Source organism: Podarcis bocagei, assembly GCF_964188305.1.
Source record: "Podarcis bocagei genome assembly, chromosome: 7".
NCBI lineage: Eukaryota > Metazoa > Chordata > Lepidosauria > Squamata > Lacertidae > Podarcis > Podarcis bocagei.
This window is the reverse complement of record NC_138132.1, coordinates 77193984-77210219: the sequence shown is the minus strand read 5'-3', so window position 1 is coordinate 77210219 and position 16236 is coordinate 77193984. Positions and strand designations below refer to the sequence as shown.

Here is a 16236-nt window from a genome sequence, read left to right as displayed (position 1 = left end):
ACTCATTTGCCTTATAGAACAAAAAGTTTTGCAGGCAGAACCAATACAATCCTAGCTGGTTAGGAATCAGGGATGGAATCAGCACCTGGTAGCATTGGACAGCTCCTTGGGTCAAACCACATGACAGGGCCCACCATTAATTTATCTGCCCTGGCCCAGTCCTTCAAGCTGCGCTGGGTTGCTGGGTCTAGCTGCCATCTGGATTTCCCACACTGCCTGGCTGCCTCCTTCCTATGAGTAGAGCATCTCTCTGGCTTCAGTTTATATAAGATGATTCCAAACTCAAAACCTCTGCCCAAACTTTTTGGGTGGTATTCTGTTGACGCACTGAAATTACTGAATCTCAGTTTGCCAGTGGCTCTGCTCTGAGTGGGACTAGAACAGGATATAACCCCTTGCTTCCCATTCTCAAATGGAGGGAGCTGCTAGCCCTTGTGCCGCCCCATGTTAAACATGGATTTACGCAGCAGCGTATCCCCAAAGTGCCTACAAGGCTTCCCAGCGCTTTGCCTGTCATGCTTAGCGTTGCATCTCCAGTTTGAGCACAGGATGTTAAGTAGATAGTCTTAATTTCTAAATTTTAGGGCTTCAAAAAAGGAGACATTTCAAGAGAGGATGAGTCTAAGGAATGTCATTGCTCTTTACTGTACAGTCTAGCACCTGAACTCAGCGCTTTCTTCCCTCTTTCGCCACAACGGGAGATAAAAACCAGAACGGTACATGCCCAACAACACAACCAGCAGCTGGTATTTTTAAAACCCAAATTAATACTTTGAATACACGACGGAGGGGGTGGGGAGGATTGTGGTAATAATTAGCCACCAAGAGAGGTGGAGGGGGGGGGTGAAACTATAAATGCAAAGTCTTGGAGGGAGAAAGGTTGGGGGCTTATGCTTTAATAATGTGTGTCAAAATATACACAGCGAGCCTGAAAGTGCGGTCTTTAATCTTGAAAGGGAAGAATCCCGGGGGACAGCCCTCTTTGATCTCCTTATGTTTGTAATTACGGAGCCTCCCCGTATTAGGCAGAGACGGGGACGTGTTTCAACGGAACGGGAGCTCCTTCCCCTCTCGCGCCTCCTGTCACTGATGTTGTGTATCTCTCGAGCCAGGGTTTCAGGATAAAGTGTCTCAAAATGGCTCTTAACCGCCACTGCGGGGGGGGGGGGGGCAGGAGCACCAATGGAGGTGGAGGGGTGTGTGAGAAAAGAAGCAGAAAAAGAGAGAGGTGCTTAAAAAATCAGCCCACAGCAGCTATTCAGACATGGCTTCTGTGTTTGCATCAAGGATATGCAGTTAGTCCCATGTGTCCTTCTCATGCATTTTCCTCTGCCCTCCTCTTCCCTTCTTCCTTATGTGTCATGCCTTCTTAGATTGTAAGCCTGAAGGCAAGGACTGTAGGTTAAAAATAAATAAATCTGTAAGCCGTTTTGGCTGAAGAGCTGAGTATGATATCCCCTTTAAAAATAAAGTTCAATAGTGTATTGACATAGAGATACACAGAGAGAAAACAATGTAATTAAATGAAAATGAAAATTACACACACACACACACACACACGATACACATCTGGGTATTCTGGGGTTAATATATCAAACAACCTAAACAAACTTTGCCAAGTTAATGTTATACCCCTTATATGAGTGGAATATAAATACTAGGGCTGCGCATGCACAACAGACCTGATCCAGGGCCCTGATCCAGACCCCCAAATCACTGGGACCACCCAACCCAGACTCAGTCAGTCCTGAATCAATCTGAGGGTGAGTCTGGTGTTTAATTAGGGCTCTGGTCAGTTTGTTATAAAACATATCTGGGGTATAATATATTCAGCTTCCTCTGATTATCACAGTGCAGGGTTAAAAAGGAATTTAGTGGGACTATGTTTTGTTGTTGATATTAATACAGTATTTAAATTTATTTACTGTCCTATACCCAAAAGTCCCAGGGAGGTTGCTATGTACCAGATCTGGTCAAATCCTGGATCCTGAACCAAATCAGACTGATGTGGGTCAACCCAGAATTCGGCAAGATTGGGTTGAGGGAGCCCCAGACCACTCCAGGTTGTTTGAAAGCTCCATTGGTGTAAGAATGTAATGGGGGGTGGGGAGAAGAGAGACAGGCATCCTCACTACAGGGGTTAATCAGGGGTTAAATTCGGATCAGGGCAAAAGCCGGGTCCAGCCCTCAAATTCAGGACCGATCCAACTGAAGCAGCTGCTTATGACAGCATGGGCTTTGCTGTTGTTCACTTATGTTGATCTGCAAAGGAGGAAAGTCACATAATGATAAGCTGAACGCCCTGGAGGAGACAGTAATTAATAAAGTATGCAAAATAAGAAAATAGGTAGTGGAGTGATTAAGTCATTATGCAAACCTCTGTTTGCATGGAGATCAAACTAGCTGCGCACGGTGAGCCATATTGCAGCATTGCCGTCTACACAAGGATATTTGAGACGGGAGAGAGAAATTTGGTTCAGTTTGCATTTAAAGGAGAGTCTAGCAAACCTGCACTTTCTAAAACCAGAAGTGAGCTGAATCAACCATCCTTCAAAATCTGCACTTCTCTGAATGTTGTGGTGCATTTATCCAGCCAACCAATGGGAACAAAAATGTGTATACAGTGGTACCTCTGGTTATGAACTTAATTCGTTCTGGAGGTCCATTCTTAACCTGAAACTGCTCTTAACCTGAAGCACCACTTTAGCTAATGGGGCCTCCTGCTGCCGCCACCGCGTGATTTCTGTTCTCATCCTGAGGTGAAGTTCTTAACCCGAGATACTACTTCTGGGTTAGCAGAGTCTGTAACCCAAAGTGTTTGTAACCCGAGGTACCACTGTGCTAAGATAAAGCATGTATGAAAATGTGTATGTTTGTGAAGATAACATCTGGGAAAATATAAATATTTATGCCTTGAAATACTGGGCAGATTAGGCAAAACTGCAAAGAAAAATGTGTCTGTTAGGAGAAATTTGCACTGAAATGCAGACAAATTTCCATGAGGACTTAAAAAAAAAAAACCACACAGATGCGAATATGAATATTATTTATTTGTGTGGCTGAAGCCGTTGCAGAAACTCAAAATGCGTAAAACAGAATAAATTACAGTACACAGTTAAAATAATCATGAAAGCCAGACATTCCATCAGATAAGAGTTTGCTCCCCTGAATAATTTTACTGATCATCCCCACAAACCTTTCTCCTTAAAATTGCCACTCTAAAGGCAGCACAGGCTGCCTTTTCAGATCTGTAGAGTGACCTGCTCCCTAATAAAAAGTTGATTAGATACCCAGTTGTATCCAGTTGATTTCTCAACTGGGAGATTTAAATCTTTGAACAAGGCTGCTCATGAATCCTCACAGATTGGAAAACCAGTAAGTAGCCGAGTAAATCTTCAGGCGCATTCCCCCTGCACATGGGCAAATGCTCTCTTCATAGGGGATCCGCCTTCAGCTATGGCAGAGTGCATAGACTGGAACCGCAGAACTATAAAGGCTTTTCTTTGACATTTGTTGTGCTTGCTACGCAGCGGGGGCGAGGAATCTGACCGGGTTGTTTGGCACACCGTGGGGGAAATTGGGACAGGCAGGCAGGAGTGCGATCAGCACAAAAAGCCGTGCTTCAAAATACAAGATTTCATGCGGGGAGAAGCCATCGCAACCGATGCAGAGAACTGAGCTAAAGGCTGGGAAAATGCAAAACGCAGATGAATCAAAATGGACTGATTCACTCATCCCCAATGGCCATAATGGATTTTGGAAATGGAGCTCTCTTAAAGCGCCCTCCCCAAGTGCTTTTGGCATAAACCTTCATCCTGGCCTGAAGCCTAGGGAGGTGTAATTTATTTTCCTCACTGCCACTCCTCTGGCCTCTTCTGTCCTTCCTGTCTCTCTCTCCATTGGCTGTTAAAATGTTAGACTGTAAGCTCCTAGAGGGCGGAGGACTCTCACCATCTGCTTAGCCTGTTAAAGCATCAAGGTACAGCATCGATGCTGAACGAAAACAGGAAACCCTTCTCGATTGCATGAGGGGATGACCACTGCCATTTTGTACCCAATGCCAACCTTACTCTAAACAGCCTCGGCCCATATACCTGAAGGAGCTTCTCCACCCCCATCATTCAGCCCGGCCACTGAGGTCCAGCTCTGAGGGCCTTCTGGTGGTTCCCTCCCTGCGAGAAAAGAGGTTACAGGGAACCAGGCAGAGGGCCTCCTCGGTAGTGGCACCCGCCCTGTGGATGTCAAGGAAATAAACTACTATCTGACTTTGAGAAGACATCTGAAGGCAGCCCTGTTTAGGGAAGTTTTTAATGACTGGTGTTTTATTGTGTTTTTAATATCCTACTGGAAGCCACCCAGAGTGGCTGGAAAGAGGCCCGAACAGACGTGTGGGGTATAAGTAAATAACAACAACAACAACAACTCTGAGTAGACCCACTGAAACCTGTGCCCATGATTAACTTAATTCCAACTGGTGCACTCCGAGTAGGACTTAATTGACTGCAACTCATATTAAATGAACAAATTGTGGATTCAGGCCCATGGCCCAGGATTGTCAGCACTGACCGGCAGTGAGTGTCCAGGGTTTCTGACAGGGGACAGCACTACCTGGGGATTAAACCTGGGACTTTCTGCATGCCAAGCAGGTGCTCTGCCCACTGAATGAAGCTGCTTTACCCAGAAGGCTCAGCTATCTTATTACTGCCCGCTCTGACTGGCAGCGGCTTTTCACAGGATGGAAGCAGAGCCAGGTTCCCAGTCACATCCCCTCCTTGCTTGGCCAGCCAGGGGAGAGTTCTGGAGAGGGCAAGGCACCTGAGTCAACAGGTGACATCACAGCCTCCCCATTATGATCTGCGTGCGAATCAGCTTCTAGAGGATATGGCTTCAGAGCGGGAAGGAGCCTCAACATCGATTCCCCTTTCAAAAAAGGTCTGCAAGAAGAAGCTCTACAGCTTCCCGCTTCTCTCGACACTTCAAAGACAAACGTGCTTCTCAGGTCAGCCCCACAGCCCCAGATCCCAAGAGAAACCACCTTGACATCCCACTCCCACCCACCTCTGGCTGCCCTCCCAATGGGATCGGAAGGGCAAGGGGTGGTGGGGCCACACATGCACCTTTTGGAGGTTGGGGGACCCCAGGCAGAAAATCCCACAAGCACTTCTCCCTCACAAATGCAGCAACAAATTAAGGAACCGCTCCCGACACCCAAAATCAACCACCTGAAGCGGCCTCTGCACTCGCCTAATGGTAGAGCCGGGCCCTGCAAAGGGATAGTTGTATGACAAGACCGTTTCCGCTTTGGAGGAAGCTGCCCCAAGAGGATTTGTTTTTTTTGAAAAGAATTCTTTAATTTTCCACGAGCCTTTCCTTCTTGAAGACACAGCTTTGCTCTTGAACACAGAAAGCGCTTCTTCATTAAGCGGCAAGAGGCAGTCGAAAGAACTAATGAGCCTCGAGTGGAGATTCTCCCTTGGCCAGGCGACGTTTGGCTCAAGAGCTTTGATTAAATAATTAAATGAGCCGATGTGCAGGGAAGGAGCAGCTCAAAGTGCCGAACTCATCAATGAGCTATCGGAAATGCTCTCAGAGGTTATTTAGGCCAATCCCATTTAGCCAATGCAGGAAGTCCACTATTACAATGTCCCTTCGCAGGTAAAATCTGCTGCGAGGGTATCCCTGATTGGTAAGATCCTCGCTACAGGATCCCTGATAGGTAAAATCTGCTGCTAGAGGGAGCCAGCCATTTTCTGATTTAAAACATCTAGCAATGTGGAATCCATCACCTTGCATTGAAAGAGTTTGTGCCTCCATCCATTCAATTTTTGAAATTGGCCACAAAGTGAGGTTATGTTACATTTTGTGCTTAGCTACATCCTGGGAACCCCTGCCAGAAGCCCAATGGCATCACTGCTCCACTTTAATTTTATTTATTGAAATTCTTATAGACCACACTTTTTATATATAAACAACAACAACAACAGAGAGAGAGAGCGCGCAAGGCTGTATACCACATAAACAGTTCCATTCTGATAAACATCCATTAAAAGCATTGATAAATACTAGCCGGTAAAAAGAAATTCTCACATAAAAGGCCACTGAATAACACAATTTTTCAGAGGCATCCGAAAGAAGGCAGGAATGAATCTTGCTGAACCTCCATTGGCAGGCAGTTCCACAAGACAAGGCCCACCATATTAAAAGCTTGGTCCCTTGTAAAGGCTGACTGAACCTCAGGGGCCTGAGGAACCACAAGAATGCCTATCAGAGGATCTTCGTGATCTGCACATCTTTCCATTCAACTGTTTTTCAAGGCACTGGAGGAATTATGTAAAAGAGAGAGCTGTAAGCGGAGATATTTATCCTGGGGCCCATCGGTACTGTACACATAAAGCAGTATCATGGCTTCCCCCAAAGAATCCTGGGAGCTGTAGTTTGCTGGGTGTGCTGAGAGCTGTTAGGACCCCCCATTCCCACCACAGACCAGCCTAAAGTCATTGAGGAGCTGGGAATTTGAGCCCTGGTCTCTACTGCATCCTAGGCTGGCACTCGGCCGCGTTGGCTTTCGAAACAAGAGCCAGCGCCCGCCCGGTTCTGACCAAATTGCTCTGGCTTATGTAGGATGGATGGATGAAAGGCCTTTGGATGACAGTGAAAGAGCAGCCGCCATCAGCTTAGGCTTCCATTGGTATCCGTACTACACCGAAGCAGGTGAGGCCCGCAAGGGGAGAGCCGCGGCGGGAAGACGCCTGGGAAATGGCAGGCGGAGGGTTAAAAGCGCCCCTTCCAATAGGCAAAGAGGTGAGCAAAGACCGCCTCTCGCACCGATTTGAGATGGGCCTGTGATGACTGGCAGGGCGGAAAGGGCGCCCAGAGCAGGCGGAGCCAGTGCCAATAACAGGCGGGGCCGGAGCCAATGGCAAGTGGCTCCGACTGATGGTCCCTCCCCACTGAGTTCTTCAAGGGCCAAAGGGAGGCAGAAGATGAATGGGCAGAGCTGGTTGTACAAAGGCAGGTGGAGGCTGGTGGGAGAGGGCTCCATTCACCCACAATGGGCTGGCTCCACACTTGCTTCAGCATATCTCAAATTACCCATATGCTGCAATTGGGCTTGGAAAAAAGGCTTCTATTAGTGAAAGAAAGCATATTTGGAGTCTAAGTTTGTAGGGTGGGGCAAAGACAAATGGGACGGCAGACCAGGCACTACTATTAGAATAATGTGTTTGTGGGAGGGGGTTATTGTTTTGTTTTCATTTTTAACTAATTATTTTGTGCTTCTATCCTGTATTTTTATCTTGTGAACCCCTCTGAGATCTTCCAATGAAGCATAGTATAATAATATAAGAAAAAGAAGAAGAAGAAGAATTAGAATTTATATACCACCCTATAAGGGACGCGGGTGGCGCTGTGTGTTAAACCACAGAGCCTAGGACTTGCCAATCAGAAGGTCGGCGGTTTGAATCCCCGCGACGGGGTGAGCTCCCGTTGCTCGGTCCCTGCTCCTGCCAACCTAGCAGTTCGAAAGCACATCAAAGTGCAAGTAGATAAATAGGTACCGCTCCGGCGGGAAGGTAAACGGCATTTCCATGTGCTGCTCTGGTTCGCCAGAAGCGGCTTAGTCATGCTGGCCACATGACCCGGAAGCTGTACGCCAGCTCCCTCGGCCAGTAAAGCAAGATGACCGCCGCAACCCCAGAGTTGTCCGTGACTGGACCTAATGGTCAGGGGTCCCTTTACATTTACCTTTACCACCCTATAGCCTGAGGTCTCAGGGCGGTTCACAGAACAAAAAACAAAATATAAAACCACAAAATATATAATTAAAATAAAAACAACAACCCCACCCAAAAAACCCCAATAATGAAATAATAATAAATGAACATTTAAAAAAAAAAACCTAATACTAATGGCAGGCAGCGGAAAGTTGTGTTATCCAAATGAGTTCTACTCAGTGCTTGGCTGATTGTCCCATAACTTTGGGCTCAGTACCTTTTCGCCCGCCTAAACAAAGCACCACTAAAGCTTCCATTTTGTTAGGTGAGGTTTATTGAGTGGGATTATTGAATTTATGTATCGCTTCCCATTACCAAAAATAAATAAAACCACTCCCAAAGTGATTTTCAAGCAAGTAAAGAATGCGGTCATAAAATCACACGGATGTATTAAAAACAGATTTAGCAGTACAATCATATCAGTGATGCTGCCCAGATGCCCAGGAAAACAAAACAAAATCTTCTTGGGCTGGCTCATAAATGACAAGGTTGGAGCCAGGCGTACCTCCTGCCCAAGCAATGGCATTTTAATCTCGGAAATCCACCTGAGGCTTAAGACAGCTGCTTATTGGATTTGCAGATTATGGTAGAAATGAATATCTAACTATTAACTATGAGAAGTCAAAGGTTTCCAAATGGACAGCCAAGTATTCCTGGACTGTGAATGTCCACAGACTAGACCAAGCCAGTTTTTATGACTCTCAGGTAGAAAAGGACAAAAGTGTCAATTTCAGTTGCCATATTCCTTTTTCAAAAAATGATCCCCACGGAAATTTATCAGTGTACATTCCCCTTAATATACACAGTTCTCTATTCAATTTTGCCTGATATGTCCAAGCTAGAGACGATTGGACTCCCCAACTCCACCTGTCTCTGGGTTTTGGATTTTTTGTCAGAACGTTCTCAGAGGGTTAGAGTAGGGTCACATGTGTCCACAGCCCTTAGCCTTAACACCGGCTCACCATAGGGTTGCGTGTTGAGTCCCCTGCTCTATGCTCTCTATACGTATGACTGTACAGCCATCTACTCCAGCAACAAAATCATCAAGTTTGCTGATGATACTACGGTGGTGGGGCTCATTTCAGGAGGGGATGAGTCCGCCTATCGGGACGAGGTGGAGCGGCTCTGTGTTTGGTGTGGAGAGAACAATCTGGCTCTTAATACGGCTAAGACCAAGGAATTGGTGGTGGATTACAGGAAAAAAAAGGCGGACATTCAGCCCTTGTATATCAACGGGGAACGGGTGGAGAGGGTGGCGGAATTCAGGTTTTTGGGAGTGACTATGGATCAGGGCATGACTTGGAGCGCAAATACCACTGCTCTGGTGAAGAAGGCCCAGCAGAGAATTTATTTCCTCAGACTTTTAAAAAAGAACAATCTGAGTGAGAGACTGCTGGTGTCCTTCTACCGAGGCTCCATAGAGAGCATACTCACATACTGTATTTGTGCTTGGTTCTCCAGTTGTACAGCTAGAGAGAGGAAGGTGCTCCAGAAGGTCATAACCACAGCCCAAAGGATTATTGGTCACCCTCTCCCACCTTTGGAAGAACTGTACGGTTCCCGTTGCCTTAGGAAAGCAAACAACATCCTGCAGGATCCATCTCACCCGGGATACAGTCTGTTTGCACTACTGCCTTCTGGCAGGAGGTATAGAAACATCAAGTCAAGGACAAATAGACTGAAAAACAGTTTCTATCCAAGAGCTGTGGCCTTTTTGAATGCTGTAACTCGATAGTGAGATCTGGGAGTTTTTGGGGGTGGGGGTGGGTGTGGTTGGAAGGTGGTTTGTTTGGTTGTTGTTGTTGTTTTGCTTTTACTGTTTTTAAGGGATGGCATCCAATTTCGTTGCACTTGTGCAATGTTGCACTAGTGTAATGACAATAAAGAATCTATCTATCTATCTATCTATCTATCTATCTATCATCTATCTATCTATCTATCTATATGTCTGTCTTTCTCTTTTTTGCAAGCAATTTTCCTAATATAATACATTTTTGTTTGTTTTCACTCATAATTGCATTCTTATGGACACCTTTCCTCAATACATAAATTTTTGGTCCACATTTTGTGGCTGGAGAACTGCCTTGCAAAATTCAGGAAAGTGTGGTTATGAGCTAGATGGACCGATTGTCCGAATTTCCGAAATGCAAATTAGGTAAAGGTAAAAGGAAAGGGACCCCTGACCATTAGGTCCAGTCGTGGCCGACTCTGGGGTTGCGGCGCTCATCTCACTTTATTGGCTGAGGGAGCCAGCATACAGCAGCTGGGTCATGTGGCCAGCATGACTAAGCCGCTTCTGGCAAAGCAGAGCAGCGCATGGAAACGCCATTTACCTTCCCACCATTGTGGTACCTATTTATCTACTTGCACTTTGATGTGCTTTTGAACTGCTAGGTTGGCAGGAGCAGGGACCAAGCAACGGGAGCTCACCCCATCGCGGGGATTTGAACCGCTGACCTTCTCTATCGGCACGTCCTAGGCTCTGTGGTTTAACCCACAGCGCCACCCGTGTCCCTGCAAATTAGGTAGGGGGGGTGTTAATATGCAAACTAAACTGAATTACTCCCCACCACCACCACCTCTGATCTCGGGCTGCATTTCATGAACAGACCGAGTGGAAAGTGCAGGATAATTACAAAAGATCAAAGCAGAAGCTTCAATGGGTGCATTTCTTTTGGGGAACGGCCGCAGCTTAGCGGCAGAGATTTGCATTCAAGACGTCCCAGGTCAATACTTAAAAGCAACTCCAGGTAGGACTGGGATTATCCCCTGCCTGAAACCCTGGAGAGCTGCTGCCGGTCAGTGTAGACAGTACTGAGCTCGATGGACCAGTGGTAAAAAGCGGCTTCCTTTGTTCCTAGGGGAAAGTTGTGACCCAGATTTTCAACCTGGTTTCCAGGACTTAGCAAAGAATTCTGTTCTCCTTTCTCTGAACTTTATTGAATCCACCCACTCGCGTTTCTGGTGCTGCCCTCGATCTGGAAGCTGGCCGTGTCTCATTAAATAACTTGGCTTGGGCACCTCCTGTTCATTATTGGCAGCAAATTGGCCGCTCTGCCTCTCAAAATGCTCTGGCAGATCAGGTGCTGGTTGACTCAACGAGGGAGCTAATGGGCAGAAAGGTGTGCGGTCCCTTTCTCTCTCTGAAAAACAAGCTCTTCCCTTAGTGGCAGGGCCGCGGCTCAGTTGAGGAGAATGCAGAAGGTCTCAGGCTCAATCCCCGGCCTCTCTAGGTACAGCCGGGAGAGAACTTGACCTGAAACCCTGGAAAGCCACTGTCAATCAGTGTAGACAGTCGTAAGCTAGATGGACCAATAGTTTCACTCCATATAATCCAGCTTTCTACATCTTAGTTCAGTGGTAGAGCACTTGCTTTGCATGCAGAATGTTTTTCCAAAAATAAAAACAGAGATTGAATAGCCCTCTGTCAGGGATTTTTTCGCTGTGTTTCGTGCCTTGCAGGGGGGTTGGTCTAGAAGGCCCTTGGGGTCCCTTCCTGCTCTACAGCTAATTCTATGGTGCTTTAAATATACAGGGTGGGTGTGGCTGTGCTGAAGAAACAGTAGTGTAGCCACCACGGAGGAAATGTTGATTTGAAGCAATTCCAAATGAAAAGGCACAAAATATGAATGACCACGAAGAGCCCACTGCCACGTCCCTCAGAATCCTCCTCAAGAATTTAGAAGGCAAACGTTGGGGGAGATGGGTCTTTTCGCAAAACCATTTATCTTTGAGTATTGTGGTCAGTATTGGTATTATTAGTACAGTGGTACCTCGGGTTAAGTACTTAATTCGCTCCAGAGATCTGTACTTAACCTGAAACTGTTCTTAACCTGAAGCACCACTTTAGCTAATGGGGCCTCCCGCTGTTGCCGCGTGATTTCTGTTCTCATCCTGAGGTAAAAATAGTACCCGGAGCACGATTTCTGTTCTCATCCTGAAGCAAAGTTCTTAACCTGAGGTACTATTTCTGAGTTAGAAGAGTATGTAACCTGAAGCATATGTTACCTGAAGCGTATGTAACCCGAGGTACCACTGTATTGGTTCAGGGCCCAGTGGCTTTTTCTCTCCTCCTCTTCCTCTGCAGATTTCAAATGTGTCGCAAGTACAAGGGAGAAATTCATGAGGATGTTTGAAAGCCAAACTGACAAAGACTTGCAGCCAGAGAAGCAAAGCAGTAGGCACCCTCTTGCTTCCCCCAATGTGCCCTCCCTGCTCACTTCTGGCAGGGAGCACATACCGTATTTTTTGCTCCATATGACGCACTTTTTACTCCTAAAAAGTAGGGGAAATGTCTGTGCGTCTTATGGGGCAAATGCGTGGTCCCTGGAGCCAAATTGCCTAGGGGCAAAAAACAGATTGTGGTGGGTTTTTTTAGAAAGATGGAAGCGGGTGTTGAAACAAAGTTGCTGAGCAGCTGATCGGCAAGCGATTGGGCGGGAGATAAGGCTGCGGGTAAAGGAGGCTGCCGGAGGAGTGTGGGGGGGGGGTAAAGACTTGCAAGGAGAGGAGACAGGAATACTAAAACAAGCAATGAGGAGAGAAATTAGAAAAAAAGGAGGAGCAAAAAACTGCTCCAGCTAAGGAAAAGACGCTAAGGCAAACAAGAGGGAAGGGGGGGTTGAAAGGAAGCCACTGAGTAGCTGATCGGCAAGCGATCAGGAGGGAGATAAGGGACGCTAGCGATAAAGTAGGCTGCCTGGGAGGGGGGAGGTAAAAGCACATGGATCCTCAGGATTTTTGCATTGGGTCACCGCAAATTTACCACCGGATCACATAGCATGTCCATGGCTACAGCCTGCACCAAAAAACCCCACACATCCATTGTTTCGTGGGGCCACAATGGCGCAAAATCATGGTTACAAAGCACGGGTCCCCATGGATCCTCAGGATTTTTGCATTGGGCTAACCCAAACTCACCGTCAAATCACATAACATGTCTGTGGCCACAGCATGAACCACAAAAATCATACATCCACTCTTTCGTTCAGAATATTTTTTTTCTTGTTTTCCACCTCTAAAAACTAGGTGCGTCTTATGGTCAGGTGTGTCTTACGGAGCGAAAAATACGGTACTTTAGAGCAGGGTTGGCAAGGTCACACCAGGCCCATCAAGCTTTCGGTGGCCCACCCACAACAGCTGGAGGCAGGAGGCCCCTGAATCCCAGTAGCCAGGAATCACCAACGGGGAGTGTTGTGCTCAGGACCAGATTTTGGGCTTCCCATAAGAAGCATCTGGTTGGCCACTGTGAGAACAGGATGCTGGCCTGATCCAGCCAGGTCCTTCTGAGGGTTGTATGCATGACAGCGAGGGTGGGCCGTTGCCTTCATGCCCCGCCTGTGGGCTTCCTGGAGCCACCTGACTCTCCCATGCTTTTCTCTCTTGGTTCCAGGCAATTCCAACTTAGCCGAAGGGGAGCTGGCAAACAAAACAAAACCCAAAGGGCAGAAAGGCGTTCCCAAAGCATCGCCCCAAATGAATCACCCAGAGGAGAAGAAGCCAGAGGAGCCTCCCAACCTGGGGCCTTTTTATTATATTAGAGGAGCAAACGGAATCGATATGTAAGGACGCCTGCAGAAAGAATTGCCCCTCCGTCATGGGTGCTTCTTCCTGTGGCTCCCCAGAGTCTTGTAGTTCCTTATTGACAGCATTTCTATGCTACCCTTTAGTCCTCAGGGCCTCTGCTCACAGTGTAAAACAGACACAGCACACAAGGAAAGAGGAAGAGGAGGGAGGAGGGAGAAGCAACCTTAGTGATTGAAGTCACAAGTGATGTCAGTCCTGGCTGTCTCCCTATTGGTTATCCTGGGGAAAATAATAATAATAATAATAATAATAATAAAATTATTTATACCCCACCCATCTGGCTGAGTTTCCCCAGCCACTCTGGGTGGCTCCCAATCAAGTATTAAAAACAATACAGCCTTAAATATTGAAAAACTTCCCTGAACAGGGCTGCCTTCAGATGTCTTTTAAAGATAGGATAGCTACTTATTTCCTTCACATCTGAAGGGAGGGTGTTCCACAGGATGGGCGCCACTACCGAGAAGGCCGTCTGTCTGGTTCCCTGTAAACTCACTTCTCGCAATGAGGGAACCGCCAGAAGGCCCTCAGCGCTGGATCTCAGTGTCCGGGCTGAACGATGGGGGTGGAGACGCTCCTTCAGGTATACAGGACTGAGGCTGTTTAGGGCTTTAAAGGTCAGCACCAACACTCTGAAATGTGCTCGGAAATGTACTAGGAGCCAATGTAGATCTCTCAGAACCAGTGTTATGTGGTCCCGGTGGCCACTCCCAGTCACCAGTCTAGCTGCCGCATTCTGGATTAATTGCAGTTTCCGGGTCACCTTCAAAGGTAGCCCTACGTAGAGCGCATTGCAGTAGTCCAAGTGGGAGATAACCAGAGCATGTACCACTCTGGCAAGACAGTCCACGGGCAGGTAGGGTCTCAGCCAGCGTACCAAGGTGGAGCTGGTAGACAGCTGCCCTGGACACAGAATTAACCTACGCCTCCATGGACAGCTGTGAGTCCAAAATGACTCCCAGGCTGCGCACCTGGTCCTTCGGGGGCACAGTTACCCCTTCAGGACCAGGGAATCCCCCAGGGAATGGCTCTTCTGATGTTCTTATGAGTGAAGGAGGGCTGATGCGTTCATCCCCAGCTTCCTGCAGCCATCAGATGATTGGCCCCTGTGAGAACAGCAGGCTGGACTAGATGGGCCTTTGGCCTGATCCAGTAGCCAGACTCTTCTGAGGGTGAAGGCAAGGGCTGCTGCCGTTCTTTATTTTTTAAAAAACCCAACAAGTTGCTGGACCTCATTGTTTTCTCTCCTTCCTCTGAGCAGAGTGAACGCCTTCTGCAAGAACAAAGGCTGGCAGCGTATCTATGACAACCGGAGGGATGATTACTTCCTGAAGTGGTGTGAGACTAAGTGCTGGGACACCTATTTCAACTTCAGAGAAGGTAAGGAGGCCTGGGGGAGCCACCACCAAAAAGACCTTTTCCCTAGTGGTCTTAGGGCACGGGAGTGGAGAACCTGAGGCTCGGCAGATGTTGCTGAACCTCCATCAACCACAGCCAACAGGACGAGTGGTCAGGGATGATTTTCAAACCCATTGAAATCCATGGACATGACTAACTGAGGTCTATTCATATCAGTGGGTCTACTGACTACCATTAGCTACAGCCTGATGGGTGCTGTTCTTCAGAGAATCATAGAGTTGGAATGGAACTATGAACACCATAGAGTCTAACTCCCTACAATGCAGAAAAGCTGATGAGCATTCCCATTCAAATGGCGTGTGTGCACCATGTCATGTGATCGATTATGCGGGGCGGGGCTTACCTGGCCCCCACAATATTTTATTCTCATTGGCACCCCTGCAGTCCAGCAGCAGCTGGAGTCGGCAGGCTCTCTGCACCCTTGTTGTTGGGCTTGGCCCAAAGGTTATCAATAAAGGACGTGTTGCGTGTGAGAGAGGTTGACCCAGCCTTCATGCTCCAGCCTGGCTCTCGCTATTCCTCCCTTTGCAGGAGAGCAGCTTCTTTACCAGATCTCTAACAACACGATCCTCACTACCAAGATCGGCCTTTTGATGAACTTGAGGGAGTATGAACGGGTGATGAAGAAGATCAGCAGGACCACAAAGTGAGCCCTAAACAGCCTCCCTGCGCCTCATGTTGTTCAAGGGGGAAGGGTCTCGAGCTCAGAGGGGCCAGAGGTGGCCCTCTAGCCCTCTCTAATTGGGCCCTTGGGATGTTCCACAGGCCACGCCTTCCTCTCGCCAAACCACGCCCCTCGCTGGGCCTGCTTCACAATCTCCTTGAGTGTTTTTGCCTGGCTGGAATTTGTCCCCGAACCCACATAATGCTTCTTTCTCAGCTGGTTGGAGGCTAGAGAAGGGTGTTGGTATGCATGTGTAGCCTACCATACAAAGATAACATTCACATGGCTTGCCCCACTCATTTTTCATCTGACTCTGCCCACCACTGTAATGCGGCCCCCAGAATCTTGCCTAGAAAGGACTGTGGCCCTTGGGCAGATGAGGGGCATGTAGAGGCCAAAACTATTCACCGGGGAGCATATGGTGCAGCTGTAGTGAATTATTAAGTGCAGCAAAAGCAAACATCGCAACATTATGCAAAAGAAGGTGAAAATATGCATAGAATTTGCAAAAATTACACAGGCTGCAAAATCCTCTCTTGCTTCTTGGTAGCTGTATTCCCAGTAATGGGTGATGTTTGCTTTAGGAGGCCAGGAGACGCCTCAGGGACAAAGTTTAGTAAAAAAAAAAATTGACTATGGGAAGTAGGTACCGTATTTTTGGCCCTATAGGACGCACTTTTTCCCCTCCAAAAATGAAGGGGAAATGTGTGTGCGTCCTATGGGGCGAATGCAGGCTTTCGCTGAAGCCTGGAGAGCGAGAGGGGTCGGTGCGCAGTGACCCCTCTCGCTCTCCAGGCT

The 16236-nt window shown here is 47.5% G+C and overlaps 1 protein-coding gene and 1 long non-coding RNA gene across 5 annotated transcripts in view; one reads left to right on the top strand and one right to left on the bottom strand.

Moving 5' to 3' along the window:
- Positions 1–16236, top strand: part of LOC308590993 (protein polyglycylase TTLL10-like) — a 48664-nt gene that overhangs the window by 5127 nt on the left and 27301 nt on the right. For 2 of the 4 annotated variants that reach the window (XM_081201478.1, XM_081201477.1), the window contains exons 3-6: positions 11860–11949; positions 13165–13333; positions 14617–14735; positions 15306–15420. In XM_081201478.1, the coding sequence (XP_081057604.1) occupies positions 11860–11949; positions 13165–13333; positions 14617–14735; positions 15306–15420 (493 nt within the window). Of the gene's footprint in view, positions 1–4848; positions 5000–6621; positions 6802–11859; positions 11950–13164; positions 13334–14616; positions 14736–15305; positions 15421–16236 lie in introns of those variants that run through there. The other 2 variants (XM_081201480.1, XM_081201479.1) reach the window with 2 other exon arrangements.
- LOC308591181 lies at positions 2137–4830 on the bottom strand. The gene is made up of 2 exons (XR_014010032.1): positions 4678–4830; positions 2137–2262 (listed from the first exon to the last, which is right to left on the bottom strand). It is a non-coding gene; the product is annotated as an uncharacterized lncRNA (long non-coding RNA).